This window comes from Mya arenaria, chromosome 5 (genome assembly GCF_026914265.1).
Source record: "Mya arenaria isolate MELC-2E11 chromosome 5, ASM2691426v1".
NCBI classification, from domain to species: Eukaryota; Metazoa; Mollusca; class Bivalvia; order Myida; family Myidae; genus Mya; species Mya arenaria.
In genome coordinates this window covers 35,492,668-35,508,200 of record NC_069126.1, presented here as the reverse complement: position 1 = coordinate 35,508,200, position 15,533 = coordinate 35,492,668, and the positions used below count along the sequence as shown (strand labels likewise).

The 15,533-nt window shown below is 36.4% G+C and overlaps 1 protein-coding gene across 4 annotated transcripts in view; it reads right to left on the bottom strand.

Moving 5' to 3' along the window:
- LOC128234874 (cilia- and flagella-associated protein 44-like) overlaps nt 1–14,140 on the bottom strand; it is a 29,565-nt gene extending 15,425 nt beyond the window's left edge. Inside the window, exons 1-22 of one of the 4 annotated variants that reach the window (XM_052949462.1) lie at nt 14,074–14,140; nt 13,287–13,415; nt 12,387–12,857; nt 11,274–11,417; nt 11,031–11,128; nt 10,505–10,644; nt 10,087–10,249; nt 9,533–9,672; nt 9,113–9,292; nt 8,359–8,530; nt 7,571–7,678; nt 7,150–7,311; nt 6,367–6,514; nt 5,854–5,948; nt 5,421–5,624; nt 4,660–4,770; nt 4,233–4,385; nt 3,097–3,220; nt 2,239–2,348; nt 1,509–1,663; nt 926–1,202; nt 398–613 (exon numbers count right to left, since the gene is read on the bottom strand). In XM_052949462.1, coding sequence (XP_052805422.1) covers nt 398–613; nt 926–1,202; nt 1,509–1,663; nt 2,239–2,348; nt 3,097–3,220; nt 4,233–4,385; nt 4,660–4,770; nt 5,421–5,624; nt 5,854–5,948; nt 6,367–6,514; nt 7,150–7,311; nt 7,571–7,678; nt 8,359–8,530; nt 9,113–9,292; nt 9,533–9,672; nt 10,087–10,249; nt 10,505–10,644; nt 11,031–11,128; nt 11,274–11,417; nt 12,387–12,857; nt 13,287–13,415; nt 14,074–14,110 — 3,537 coding nt within the window. In that variant the 5' untranslated portion in view covers nt 14,111–14,140. The remainder of the gene's footprint in view (nt 1–397; nt 614–925; nt 1,203–1,508; nt 1,664–2,238; nt 2,349–3,096; nt 3,221–4,232; nt 4,386–4,659; nt 4,771–5,420; nt 5,625–5,853; nt 5,949–6,366; nt 6,515–7,149; nt 7,312–7,570; nt 7,679–8,358; nt 8,531–9,112; nt 9,293–9,532; nt 9,673–10,086; nt 10,250–10,504; nt 10,645–11,030; nt 11,129–11,273; nt 11,418–12,386; nt 12,858–13,286; nt 13,416–14,073) is intronic. The other 3 variants (XM_052949463.1, XM_052949464.1, XM_052949465.1) reach the window with 3 other exon arrangements.
- Between the last annotated feature and the right edge of the window lie 1,393 nt (nt 14,141–15,533).

Here is a 15,533-nt window from a genome sequence, read left to right as displayed (position 1 = left end):
ACCGAAAATAAATGATACCTCATAAATTTTGTATAATGAAATACTAACAGTGTAGTTCTGATTTCTTCCCTTTAATTGTTATTAAGATAAAAAAATTGAAACTAAAATTTGACTGACCCACTGACAGCACTATCATGATTTAGGTCATGTAAATACCATGTAGACTATTTGGAGGTGGGTTTGAAAATCAGGTTGTAGCTTAGTTTCTGAGAACTCTTATGTGGTACTATCAACTAGCGCTCTGCCTACACAACTTGCACCAGATAGAGCTGTATTGTTTTAACCCCTGGGTGAATACACTTATGTTAAAAAGTATTCACATACATCCCTAGACAGAGCTGTATTTCTTTTACCCATGGATTAAGTAATCTAACAATGTTAAATTGTTATCACTTACATCCTTGTGAAGCCGGAGGTGTGTGGGCAGGGACTCGTTCTGTTCTAGGAGCTGTTTAAACATCCTTCTCATCTTGGTGATGTGTCGTCGCACCTCTTTCTTCTTCTCCTCAGCGTCTCTCATCATCTTGTCATGCTCAGCCTTCTGTTTCGCCTCTTCTATACTGTATGCATTAGGGTCTTCTATGTCGTCTGGAAGGTTGCTCTCATCAAGCTTCTGTAGGACAGAAAAGAGTCAGTGAATATATATTATCATATTTATCATATATTACAGATATTTTCATATCTTGAGAATAGAATTAATGTTTCAATGTATTTTAAACAGTAATTCACTGTCATTCAATTCAAATCAAATATCTTCAAGAAGAATGATGTTTAAATGGTGGTGTATTATGTGCAGTTTATATAACGGGAAAATTATCAATACAGAGTACCCTGCTCCATGGATTGAATGTACACAAAAGAATGCAATTTGTCACTTGTGTGCTCAGTTTAAATTGTTTGATTGTTCACAACATGGACCCTCTACCTTGGCTGATGGCAGTTTGGCCTTGTTTTCTGCAATCTTCTGATCTAGCTGCTCCTGGCCCATCACAGAGAAAAGGAAGAAGTTGCCATCAGCGCCGACGGAGATAAGCATGGACCCGTCGTAGGACTGTAGGAGGCCAGTGATTTGACCATAGTTATTGTCATGCATGCTAAGGCACCAAGATGGGCCCAGCTCCGAGATGTCAAATGCGTGAATGAGATTTTGGATTCGAATCTGACCATTCTCCATACCAAACATGGCCTGCTGGCCATTTTTGCTGCAAGAAAGAACATTAAAATACATACTGTCCCATTCTGTACTTTTCCTTGATAACAAGATGTTGGAATAATATGTCCTGTTTTTCAAATGAGCAAGCCCTGTACTGGTTGTATGCTTTTTTTCTTCCAGTAGCAATGCTTATTTAAATATTTGAATTCTAAGAACCTGTACATTGTATGATTTTGATGGTGTATTGTTGATGTGTATATTATTTTTATTCTGATTACACCAAACCCTTTCACCATCAGGTAGCGTTTAAAGAAGAAAAAAGTGTGTACAAGTTTTCATTCATATGAATAACTACCTCCACTTGATGGTACAGATAGGCACATCATTGGAGTCGGGTACTGCAATGGCCTTTAATGGTGCCACCTCACGAATTGCCTCCCCTGAATCCTCATCAGCAGAAGATGGTGGCGGGAATTCACACTCATACAGGTATCCAGCATCAAAGTTACCCTGTAAAATGCATATTCATAATGATAAGAATTGTCTCCCCTGAATCCTCATCACCAGAAGAGGGAAGCGGAATTCACTCTCGTACATGAATCCAGCATTGAAAGTTACCCTGTAATATGCATATTCAAAATGATAAGAATTGTCTCCCCTGAATCCTCGTCACCCGAAGAGAAGCAGGACTTTCCAACCCCTTTTCAACCCATCACTGATAGAAATATTTCAGCCTCTTATAGTTGATTTATCCAAATATCTTATATCAAGCAATAGACACAGTTTTTCAAACAAGTAAATCTAAAAATATCTTATCAGGGCCTCACAAAGTGTGCCGCAATTATGATTATGGAACTTGTACATAAAACATACACTGTTTTCATTAGACAAAGAAGAAAAACTGATCTCCGGGATAATTTCCTTTAAAGCAATAAAAGTTTTGTAACAATGTATGTGTCCTGTTATGTGTCTGTTTGGCCTTAACCCTGCACTTTAACAGGGTCTTCAGAAACAAATTGCCTACTGGGCTTGTACCTGTAGTTTCCATTAAATTATCACATTCAAATTCATGAGCTGATACTGACCATGGATAACCAGATGGTTCCAGGCTTGTCCCCATAGAAGCCCGTCAAGATGGGGCTGGGCTCATCTGGAATATAGGGCTCCCATTCTGGCTCTTTCTCCTTCTCCTCCTCTGTAAACAGACAGTTTAACATTGAGTAAGAAATAAAGAATCCTGGGGAGTATAATGGCTCCAGTCTTGTTCCCGTTGAAGCCCGTCAAGATGGGGCTGGGCTCATCTCTGTAGGGCTCCCATTTTGTTTCTTTTTTCTTCTCCTATGTTAACAGACAGTTTAACAATGTTTAAAGAATGATGGATCATGGGTCATGAAATGGTTCCAGGTTGTCCCTGTCAAAGCCTATCGGGATAGGGCTGGGCTCATCTGGGGTGTAGGGCTCCCATTCGGTCTCTCTCCTTCACCTCCTCTGTAATCAAATATAAACATTAAAGGGAGTATGGGGGATTTTTAAGCAAGTCTGGTATGACAAATGATTCCATGCTTGTCCACGTAAAATTCCTGTCAGAATGGGGCTGGGGTTCTCTGGGATATACGGCTCCCATCCTTGCTCGCATTCTTTCTGCTCCTTTGTAAACAAATGTGTAACCTTTAAAGAGAGTATAAGAGATTTATAAGCAAGTCTGATACGTTGATTAAATTCTTTATAACTTTAATTACTACAAGGTCATTAAAAGGCAGATATAAACTGATATTGCATTTGAAGCATTGATTGATATACACTCTCCATGTTACTTCAAAAATGACCCATTCTACCCTCAATCTACATCAATGCCTCTTTTTTTGCCAGGCACCCATCATCTTTTTTCTGAGGTCCTCAGTAATTTGAGGTCACTACTAATTGAGGCCCTGTCAGGTGCTCACCTTCAACATCCCCTTGTTCAGACTCGGTCTCGAGGCCCCGCTCAATACGTTTTCTCCTTTCCTCTGCTTCTTTTTTCTTGCGCTCCTCCTCTTCCTTAGCTTTCCTCTCCAACTCCTCCTCATGCTAAGAGAGACATAGAAAATCGAGTTCACAAATTGTACAATGCCAAGTATAAATTATGTGATATTTCAGATGAAAATGAGGGTTCTTAACAAACAAAAAAAGGCATATTTTATAAAAACTTTTTATTTTGACTTTCATAAGGTAGAGTAGAAGTAAGATTGTTTTCTACCATCCTCGATCTGCATAAACCTCATATCCATAGATCATCCTGCACCCGAGCCTAGGGTGCACTGCGGAAATGAGGTTTACGGAGCACCAGGCATGGGATGAAGCTTTTACATTGTACATAGCCATGGTAAATGCTTTTTCTCCCACCTCTGTTACACTAAATATAGTAAAATTGTTATTTAATTTATTTTTCACATACATGTACTCATATCTTTGCCTATGGGCAAGATTAATAAGGTTTGCCAAGTTACCGGCTATGCAGCGTGCCCGAGGGTCGGATTTTTCTATCCGGAACGGACACACATGATAGATATTTTTTCTAGCATACCTTTAATTACATTTTTTGTGAAGAAAATACATAAGAAAGTGCGTTTTTGTACATTTCACCAAAAAGCGCGTGCGATGATGTTTATTGACGTCATGACGCGCAGTAATTTGTATTCACTGCATACGTCAATAAGTTCTTTCGATATCACGTCTTTTAGGGGTTATTTTGTTTTGTTTTTAAAGAATATTTTTGTAAAGTTAATGTTAATGGAACTCATCTATTGAAATCTCATAACTATGGTTACATTGAGTGTTTTATAAAAGAAATATAAAGTATTACGTCACAGCGGGTGACTCATCTGGCATGGGGGGATGCCAGATGGAGTTTTCCAGCACGGCTGAATTCACCGGAAATGCCTATCCGGTGTGCTAGAAAAGGATTTCCAGCATGGCTAATTATTTGGATCTACTTATCTGAGGTGGGAGAGACATCTATCTTCCATGGAAGAAACTTTCAATTCCTAACAGAGTTCAGAATATTTTACAGAATTAGGTTTACAAAAATGGCATCACTCACTCTAAGTTTAGATTTGACGCTGGCAAATTTGAAGCTCCGCATTTGTAGGCCTTTGATCTCAAATGTGTGTGAGGTGTCGAACTTTCCATCATCTGGCCAGGTGATCTCTTGAACTATTCCGCCTTGACAGAACACTAACAACGTCTCACGTTCCTGGGGACAAGAAGTGTTACCATGGAAACAGTGAATAGCTAGTGTTTACTTTTTCAGGTAAAGAACACCTTTTGGTAGTTTATTTTTTAATAATTTTTTGGAGTTCCTTTGCTTTGAACCAGTGAAATCTTGTTTAAAAAAGAAAGGACAAAATGGTTTTCACATCAAATATTTACACAAAAATAGATAGACTTTTGTACCAGTGTGTTTTCTTTATTACAAAAACTAAATAGACCTATGTAAACAGATTTAAAAATACTAAATAAATACTTACAAATCTAGCGGGCGACCACTGGACTTGTGTGACTGGTCCAGCAACTTTCAAGAACCCCATTGGGCTGTATTTGTCTCCGATGGACATTAAGAACACTGTGCCATCCTCAGACTGCAACAGAAAGGTCAATATATAGCCTAGGATAGAAATAATAGAAACATTCTCAGATGAAATTGCCTAGATTTCACAATATTTCAATTTTATAGCGGGAAATTAGAATCAAACCCATAACCGTACTCTGACAGGCAATAACGTACTAATTTCAGTTGACATCAGAACAGAAATATAAAGCAAACAAATTCAACCATGCCTATAATTATTTTAGACCAATGAAATCATTATTAAAAAGCAAAGAAGAAAAATGATGAATTATCACAGTGATCGGCAAACAGAATATACACATTACAAATAACAAACAAAAAACAAAGTCTAATCAAGCTATTGACTTTCAGGTCCTTTTAACAAGTATGGGGAAGACACCCTAGCCCTTTGCAGGAAAATAAGCATTTTTTCAGTTTTGGGAAAATATTCTCAAGAGTATGTTTTCAAACATTTTCAGAAAAATGAAGTAAATATCTATAAAGCAGTAAATATATCACTCAGAAACATTATTAAATGAATCAAGAAATTCTCATTTTATTTAAATAAAAAATGGGATATTTCAGACGCTATTTTGGGAGAGAAAAAGCAGGGTCTGGTACTTAGGAAAGAAGCTGGGTATCAGCTATGGGAAAGAAGGGTAAAAATGTCCTGCATCTTACCCCAGATGCGATAGTTTCGCCAAGTTTGTCAATTGCGAGAGAGGTGACGGCCTTGCTGTGAGGCTTGAAGGCCTGAAGGAGCTGTAGGCTACACTCATGATGTTTCTTTCGACGGGCTGAGTCCTCAATAAGCTTGCTGACCCCGAGAACACGGACCACACCATCCTCGAAGCCGACAACCACTGTGCCACCCTTTGGATCAACCTGAAGAGGGGGAGAATGTGACATTGCATTATCAGCATATAGAAAGAAAACACTGAAGACTTGCTACTAAATTGTACCAAATCTATGCATTTTATTTATTCATTCATTTAATAAAGATTTCTATACAACTTTAAGATGTGTTCATTAAATACATGTATACTAATTCTCTTCAATGCTTTGCAGTCAACTACTATTTATATTATTATTCTTTTTTTTGTTATATACTTACAATGTCAGGCATCCAGATAATGGAGGTTCCGCCACTGGCAAACCTTGTGTCACAAATCTGCTTCTGCTGCACATAGTCAAACACTCGCACGGTGCCTAGAATAGACATAAAAGTGTTAAAAATGAATACGGCACATATTCCAGAAAACAAAAATTTTAAGTAATGGAGTTTTAATGAAAAATATTACATTTTTTTAGCTTTAGCAAGGAATATCATTGTAATATCTTCCAATTCATATGAAAATAACATTGGACTACGACTGGCCTCCATAAATACCTATAAAATAATTCATTGAACCCAATCCACATTCAAGTTTTCAAAAACACTTATCCTCTGGTGAGCATAAAATCATAAAACCCATGTCATGTCGGGTGGTGTGTGTTATTGCCAGCTGTGAGACGGGGGAGACATCACTACCACTTATCAAGCCTGCCATATCTACCCTTATTACTGGGTAGGGCTGAAACTGATGTTGGAAAAACTTTACTCAAGACATTAAAACCCCAAACTCACTGTCGTGTCCAGTGGTGGCAGCCAGCTGTGAGACGGGAGAGACGTCACAGCCACTGATCATGCCTGCATGGAAGGTGAACAGTTTCTCAGGGGCGCTAGATGTATGAGAAAATGACAGGTCTAGACGCCAGATACCTCCATGTGCATCCTGAAATTAAGATACAGTTACGTGACATTGAGATAAAAGGTGTATAGCTCCATATGAATGTACAATTTGTGACAAGAGCTTAGAGCTTCCTATGATATTAAAACAAAACTTCTTCAAAAAGATAACAAAACTATGTCATGACAACTTCATCTTTTTCACATTGTAATGATGTTTTTGATGCCATTGATAATGTTATGGGCAAAGCAAGGCATATATAATCATAAACCATCTGTTTTAATTATAAACGAGAGCGCTAGTAAATGCTCATGTAATTTATTTTTCTAACAAGAGGCAATACTCAAATGGGCCCAATCTCTCAGAAATTCTTAAGTCCTTCATAACGAGGTTAAGCTAAACTCACTATTTTTACCTTCAATAATTTGTGTAATATTTCATCTATGAATATTTTCATTCTTTATATAGGAATTGTCTTTATGATAATTACAATAGACCATTTTTTATTTATCAAAATCCAACTTAAGTATTGTGGCTAACTGAAATAAGCTACTTAAGCCTGTTATGAGAATTTGGGGCCTGAAGAACAAACCCGAGTTATGGGCCTTGTTAAACATGTATTACCAAATCTTCGGACAGGAACAAACCTTTATAGTTTTCAAACATATTGGACCACTTACCTGAGCATACCAGATGGTTGGTTCATTTTCTGAGTCTATAGACTTAATAATACACTTGAGCTGTACATTTGTGCCAACTTTCAGCTCGTTCATCGGGTCTAGTTCAAACATTGCACTATCATCAGTCGCGTCGGCTGTGTCAATTGCTTCAAAGTCCCACACCTTTGTACACAATGGAACAAATGCAAAATATAACTTTTTATTGTTAATAATCAAGAAATCTTGCTTTAAATGTGGCAGCAAATGACATGGATGTAAAATTGATATTATTAGTTTATATCTATGTCATCCAAGTGACTGATTTTATCCTTTTTTTCATTACTCTACATAAAGTAATCAAATCACTAAATATAATCTGTGCTAAATAAGAACACTACATAAATGGTATTTTTTTATATTAGACTTAAACAGTGTGACATACCCTAATGTATCCATCAATGCCAACAGACATGAGCTCACCCTCGTCCAGGAGTATCTGCTGTATTGGACCTGTATGGCATGACTTTTTGTTCTTCATACGAATCTCAACCTGAAAAAAACATGACCAATATGGAATATTATAACACATTTTATCTCAGAAAACTATATTTAAATCAACCAAGGAAAGCTCGCCCTTGTCCACAAGTATCTGCTGTATGGAACAGATGTGGTAAGACTTTTTGTTTTTTAAAATAAATCTCTTCCTGCTCACAAATAATTTTCATGCTTGAACTTGGACTGCAAAATGAGAATCCATGTCCACTATTCAGGTATGTAATTCGTGGAAATCATCAACAAGGGTTTTTGTTTTTTTCCATGAAAGACTTTGTAGGACTCTAGCAATAAAATAAATTTAAATCAGAGAAAAGTTGATTTCATAAATCTATAATAGACACTTAGTTCAAACCAAACTCGTCACCCTGCTTTATAGTACAGCTAAAACATCTTGTTAAGAACACTGCAGACCATAAGAGTAACCCTGAAACTTCCAGAGCAATACAGATATGAAAGTTAACAATAACCTTAAAAAGTTCTGAACAATCAGCCCAATGCCTGCTAAATAATAGTATAAAATCATAGGTATTAAAAAGAGAAAATGATCTATGTAAAATTAAATAAAGAAACACTTAGAACCCTTTTGCTTCATCACTCACATGCTGGTTCAACTTATTTAAAAATAAATTGGGTAAAGAAAAGTTGAGATATTTACACCAATTTCCCTTGTCTCACCTTTATAAGGCCTCCCTCCCAAAGAAGCATGTTTCCCCACTCGGAGCCCGATAGCACCTTGCCATCAGGGAGCTCCACATAGCCCTCGATATCCGAGATCTCTGTGCGACCAAACTTTCCGAGCTCTCCCTGCAGCTTGAGACCAGTGAAAGTGTCTGCCATCTTCCAAAATCTGGGAACGAGAAGTAAGAATAAACTTTAGTAAGTATAAAGAACAGTTGAAACCTCTAAGACAAATACTCTCCCAGATTCATAAGTAACTACGCATACATGAAAGTAAATATATTTTTATAGTACTACTTAAATTAAATATTAGTATGTATGTAAATGGGTGTGATCTATATTTCAAGCAATGATAATTATTATAAACTTCATCAATATAACAAAAGTAGAGTCTACAGTTCAGAATGTTTTAATAATAAGTGTTTGTATTTCATGAAACAATGCTCGTCTGTTTTGTTGTCTAAAACGGGCATCACTCAACAATTTTTTAAGCAAGATTTATTGGTCTTGCTATTGATGTGCACATTGTCTCTGGCAACATGTGTTCCATTGGAATATCTTTAACAGTTTATAAGTTATAATGCCAAAAAATGACAATACCATGACTTTTTGCCTCTTCGAAAAACAGAATAATGTTAATCAGACCAAGGTGACGTACATTTAACTTTCTATGACCTCCTCCGAACACTGGTCATTTTGGTCATCCTCAGTTTCTCTTCAGATATTAAGCAAAGCATTAAATAACACCTACCTTATATGCACTGTTCCGGATGTGGTAAGCTGGCCCTCAAGCTCGGTGGAGAAAGTACATCTGAACACGTCCTGTGAGAAGGCCTTGGATCGCAGTACTGTTTTCTCCTGTTTCCAGTCCCACACAGTCAGCATAAAGTCTGGGTCCCCTCCTTGGGAGGCAAGCAGGGTACCATCAGGGCTGAAAAAGGGAAACAGGAATATAGAGGATCTTAAATTACAGATATCGCCTAATTCATTCTTTCGTTCATGAATTATATGTTTCGTAAAAGCAGAACTTTGAGCTAAGGCTGAGCTTGTAGTGAGAAAAGAAAACAGGAGCAGCCACTTTTTTTGACACGCACAAATAAATAATCTCAACACTGTCTGATAAAGTATACATTATGACAAAGATGGACTAAATTGAAAATTCAAAACTAACTTGAAATCCACAAAAGCATAGGACTTTTCTGTCCCACCCCTGAGTATTCTGTGCAGCTTAAGGGTCGGCCATTCAAATACGTTGATGTTTGGGCTACTGCCTTTCTCTGCTACTGCAAAGAACTTGCGGCTAGGATGTACCTGAAGTATAATTTATGGTAAATAATTATAAGCATATAAGCCAGGTTTTAAAACAAGCAGGGTGTTGCAGAAAACGGGACAGGGTGCTAAGGGTGAGAAGAGCACATTTTATTGGGCTAAGAACTGAAATATTATGAACTTGACTAAAAAAAGTCAGAAGTGGGTTTAATTGAAGTAGTTTTATGTTTCAACTGCTACATATATTAAGGTTGCATGTATTTATAAACACATAATAAGATTTTAGACAAAACTAAAGAAATATTTGATAATCAAACGCATTTCATTCTATGAAGGCAGAAGGTACACAAAAGTACATTACAGGTTTTGAAATTGAAACCTGATGCTAAGTATATAACTAATTTGGCATGGATTTATTCCTTCAAGTCAACAGAGAAATAAAGATGTTACGCTTACAGCTATGGCTCCGATACCCCCACCGCTGGTGCTGCGTATGAATTTCTGCTCCTTGCTATTCAGGTCAAGAATGAGAACAAGATTACCAGCTGCAAAAAGGACCGTTTTCTCATCGAGAATGTGCAGATTGGCTCGCTTCATGCAGTCATAACCAAATGAATGTCTTGTGTAGGGTTAAGGGTCAACAAAATTGAAAGAGCATGATTTTTTGACTTTGAGGCAAAATGTCAAAATAATCATTTTTGGATGCTTAAGCTATGCATTCAAATAAATCTGTAACAGTATGATCATAAAGTGAGTAAAAAAATGCATAAATACTGTAGTATTGTATAAATCATATAAAAAGATTTACCAAAAAACAAAAGAAATATCTTTAAACAATGAAATGCAAGTAAAATAAATGCATTTGGAAGGATACTGAAGTGTGAGCATGTCCTCGGGCAATCCAGATTCGGCACTGATGGCGGGACGGGAAGCAAACTTGTCATACTCGTAGTAAAAGTCATCGGGAATTTTTGGCTCCTCATCCTCTTTCTCCTCTTCCTTAACTTCCTCCTCCTGGTGACAGACAACAGTGGAAACAATATGACAACAAATTATTGTGGTTTATTTTGCAGAATGTTCATTTAATCTCATAGATCTTTATTCACTAATTATTCAGCCTGCTGAGGTGTCAGTTGGAATCAACATTGTTAGAGGGTTTTTTATTCAAACAAACTGCTTGCTTGCAAATCAAATGCTCTGCTACTGAACTAACCAACCAAGATAACATACCGGTACATACTTTCCGACCTATTGAAATCACTACTGTGGCATAAATTTAAAGTCATGACATAATCATTTATAGTTCACAGTTCCAGTGACATTCAGTAATTCTATAGTTATTGCTTAAATGAATGTCCTCTGTCTCTTATATAATTTAAAATTGAAACAGCCATAGGAACCTCTTGTGCTTCTTGTGTGGTATCAGCAGGCCCCTGTTCCTCCTGGGTCGATGGTGTCTCTCCTTCCGCCTTCCCATCTACCTCCTCAAGGCCTTCACCTGAAAATGTAACCCTGATAATGATTCCGCCCCTAAAGTATGTGTGAAGTCAGAGGGACTCCTGTGCAAAAAATGTTAGTGTCAAACACTGGTAAAGGAATGCAAAATCTATCTGAAGATACTGTATCACATCCCAGTCACTGACCTTGAGTAGCCGGTTGTTCAGGCTGTTGTTCAGACTTTTGTTCAGGCTGTTGTTCAGACTGTTGTTCAGACTGTTGTTCAGCCACGGTCTCTTGTTGTTGTGTCTCTGCTTGTTGTTCACCTCCTTCTGATGGCTTCTCCGCTACTTTAATATAACACACAGTATGTTAAAACATTATCATTTATGTAATGCTAACATAACTATTATATCATAGTTGTTGCACTATTTTTAGATCTCTTTAAACATTTTGTAGGAATTATTATAAGTATTTATATTGAAACATTTACAGAGTAAAACAGATAAAGGACTAATTACTTTTAAGCAAAAATAATATAACTGCACTGCTTTAAATTTTTATTAATATGATTAATATTGGAGACTGTTTTACTTGATATAAAAGTTGAGATAGTTTGAAAGTTATGTAACAAGTGGTTCATTAGTAAAAGTTTGTACATTTTTAAGATTTATTAACTGGGATCCCTTCAACTAATTTACATAGTTAAAATAAATAGCTTTCATGTATATGTTAGATTTAGTCAATGTAAAGAATAAACTATGATCTACAAAGATCCTTGGCAGCTATATGTAGGTTATACAAAATAACATGTTAAATTATTCTACCGGAAAAGAAAGGCACTGATTGATGATTGATAAACACTGACACCTCTGGGAAAGCATTCGGATAAAGTAAGTGTTACACATGCAGGATATAATATGAGTTGAGATTTAAGACAAAAACATTTTAAAATTTGTTTTATCACATGACACATTTTTTGCCAAAAATGAAGATTTTGTTCAATTTTCTGTAAAATGGTTGATGCTAAATCAGTAGTGCAGGAGGATGTCAACGTCAAGTTGTTTAACACTATTGTGTTGTATTACACTCTAAACAAGCAACATCATGTTATAGATACATGTAACTTTTTACAATAAAACACTTAATCTTATTTTAAATTTAGCTAATTATACAAACTATGATGTGCAGACTTAGTCTAACATCATTCAAGTGCCTTTCTTGTACATAACATACACCTTGGATGAGGGGCTAACAATGGATTAATAGAGCAGGTTCTAGGGCTACAAGAAGTGAGCTAATTCTAGGCCACTTCTAACCTTCACCAGCTTCTTTTTCGTCAGCCTTTTCTGTTTCTTGTTCATCTTTTTCAGCGACAGCCTGTTCCCCCTCAGCAATAGTTTCAGCCGTTTGTTCATCGGCTTTTTCAGCAATCTCTTCCTTCTCTTTCTGTTCAGCCTGTGTGACATCACCTGCATTAATGCTATCATCACCTGCCACATTAGAACCCTCATCATTAACCTGACCTTGCTCTGCCTCCCCTAATGTTTGCTCATTATTTTTGTCTTGCTCTGCATCTCCTGCTACTATTTGCTCATTATTTTGTTCAGTTGACTGATCAGCTTCACCAATATCATCCTTCTTTTCATCACCACCCTCATTCATACCTTGTTCCTCTGCTTGTCCAGCCTCTGTCTCAGCCGGTTTACCATCTGTTTCATCTACATTCTTTTCCTCTTTTTGTTCCTCAGTTGTTTGTTCTTCATTTTGTCCTTCTGCTTGTTGTTCTTCTGCAACAAAAAGTGCAGTCACCATGGCATTTATTTAATATCATAATTAAAGGCTCTGCTTAAATACTTTCATAAATATCAGTCATAATTTAGTTTAATACCTGGAACTAAATCACTACACTGATTTATTAAAGGAGATAATACTATAATTATTATTATATAGATACATGTATGTATACCATGCATGGAAATTCAACATTCCAGAATTGTTTGAGTAAACTCATAAATTTTAGAATAGTGCTAAGATCAAGTCAACACAATTAGACAAAATTTTAATACTTTTATAAGCCTTCGGAAGGATTTGCCATACCCAAAAATCAAATTAAAATGTAAACGCATTTAAAATTGGACTAATTAAGATCCTAAAGGTCTAAGTATGACTTTTGATACGCAAGTTTAGTGAGGAAAAAAATAAATAACCTGTCTTACCCTGCACAGGAGGAGCTATTTCAGGAGCAGGTTCAGCCTTCTCCTCGGCCTTTTCCTCCACAGTTTCTTGTTGTTCCGCTACCTCAGCCTGCTCTGCCGGGGGAACCTCTGCTTCCCCCTGCTGCTGTGCTGTTGGCAATTATGGATATAAGAACAGTATAGATACATGTGTGTACAGATTTAATGGTCATAAAAGTTTAACACAGTTTAGTGTAAACATGACTATGTATGTCTAGTCAAAGCATTTCAATGAAACGCTTCAACATGGTCCGGGCATCACCAGTTTACCTGAGTCCCTACATTAATAATATAGGGCAAACCAAAGTTAAAAAAAAAAAAATACAAATTTGCCAGTTTCATATATAATTGACTACATGATCCTTCAACAGCCCCAACATATCCCTTTAAAATGTTTTAACAACTTGTTACATATGGGGTTCATAAGCAGGAATCGATCCACATGGCGTGTCTGCAGTCAAGTATTTTAATCATGAAACACTTCATGAACCATTGACAAATGTTTTCATTAGATCATCCAATACTATTATGATCTAAAATTTAATCAGGAATAAATGTATAATGATCAAAACAGTCGATAATCTATTAGTTTATTTCTGTTAAATGCTGTTTTACTTTGCTAACTTACAATCATAGTGGTTTTTATTTGGATATATATCGAAATGGTGTTAAACATTGCTTTACTTATGCATAACCACTTATGAATGATTGAGTTGTGTAAATGTTACATTGTTTGGACATACAAAAGTCGAGAAAATTCACTTTTTACCCTCGGATTCTTGTTGTTTATCTTCACCGCCGTCCATCTTGGATTTTGGTGACAGTTGCTATGAAACTGCGCATGTGCACTGAATTGTGGTTACGTGCCACTATTTATATAGTGTACACTTATCTGGTTATAAAGGCGACCGCAAGCCGGTTGTTCAAACTAGTAATGTATGTAGAAAAAAGTACAAGAAACACACTGGGTTGATTGATAATGGTCATTTATTCAAAATGCCATGAACATAAAATCAAAGTCAACAAGAATATGGTGATAAGTGTTACGTTATCTTTCCCGTAATACAATAATATCTGGGTGGGCAAACCGCCAATCATTATGATACACAGGGAAATAGAACGTTATAAATAGCGTATTATTATGGCAGTACATGTATAAACAGGGAAATAATACATTTTGAATTAACACAAGTACTAAAGAATCAAATGAGACATAGTAAAATGTGTGGCACCCTAGACAGTCTAATTTCTTTTCTCAAGATGAAAAAGAGGTGGAAGGAGATGGTGGTGGTGGTGGTTATAGTTGAAAATTTTAAACAAATTGTCAAACGCTTCTATCATACCGAAGTAAACAAAGATGATGGCTGAAGAAGTCTCATTGGTTTACAGAGGTCACATGAGAAGCCAAGTGACCCGATAAGCCCGCGTGCATTAACAAATCTCATGATTGGCTCATCGCGGTCAGCTGATTCTTTTCACAATGAAATAAAGAATTTCGCGGCATTTTGGGTACAAACATACTCCTTTGGTGAATATTCCATCCACCGATGGGGGTAAAACTCCCCCTTTGGGTTCAAAATTTTGTTTAAGTCACACTTGGGAATATGACGAGGTCAAGCCATAATGCAGCCATTAGTGGGCGCGGGCAAACATTTATAAACTCAACAACAACAAATAAAGAATTTTATGTGTGTATAAAATACTGTGCCACTATTTGTGTTCCGTTTATGGTAAGGCTTGTTTCTTTATTCTTTACAATATTACGATAGGTAGTCTTAAGATAATTCAAGATTAATATCGTATACAATTATTCGTATATAAGACAAAAGCATCTTTTAAATCTCCAATATTATCAAATGCTATTTTTATGAAGTTTTCTTTTTTACAGCTCAAAATAACAGAAAATCCCGGAAATGGATGATTGTTGTCAATGATAGCATTGTTTTGTCAAAATATTGCTATTGAACAGCAGTGCAATTGAAAAACATTATTGCCCAAAACAAGGATCAGGTCAAGAGACGATCGATTTAGAGAAATATGACCGGTGTGTATAAAAGCAGAAATGCGATAGAATACGTTTCGAGTTTGAAAAAAACCTGTAGCAAATCGTACAGCACCACGTACGTTTTTAGAACAGTTAAAACCATCAAGGCACTTCCCGAGTTACCAGAACCCTTCAATACTCATCACGATTCACGCTGAGGCCATTAAAAAGTCGTTACCAATGTA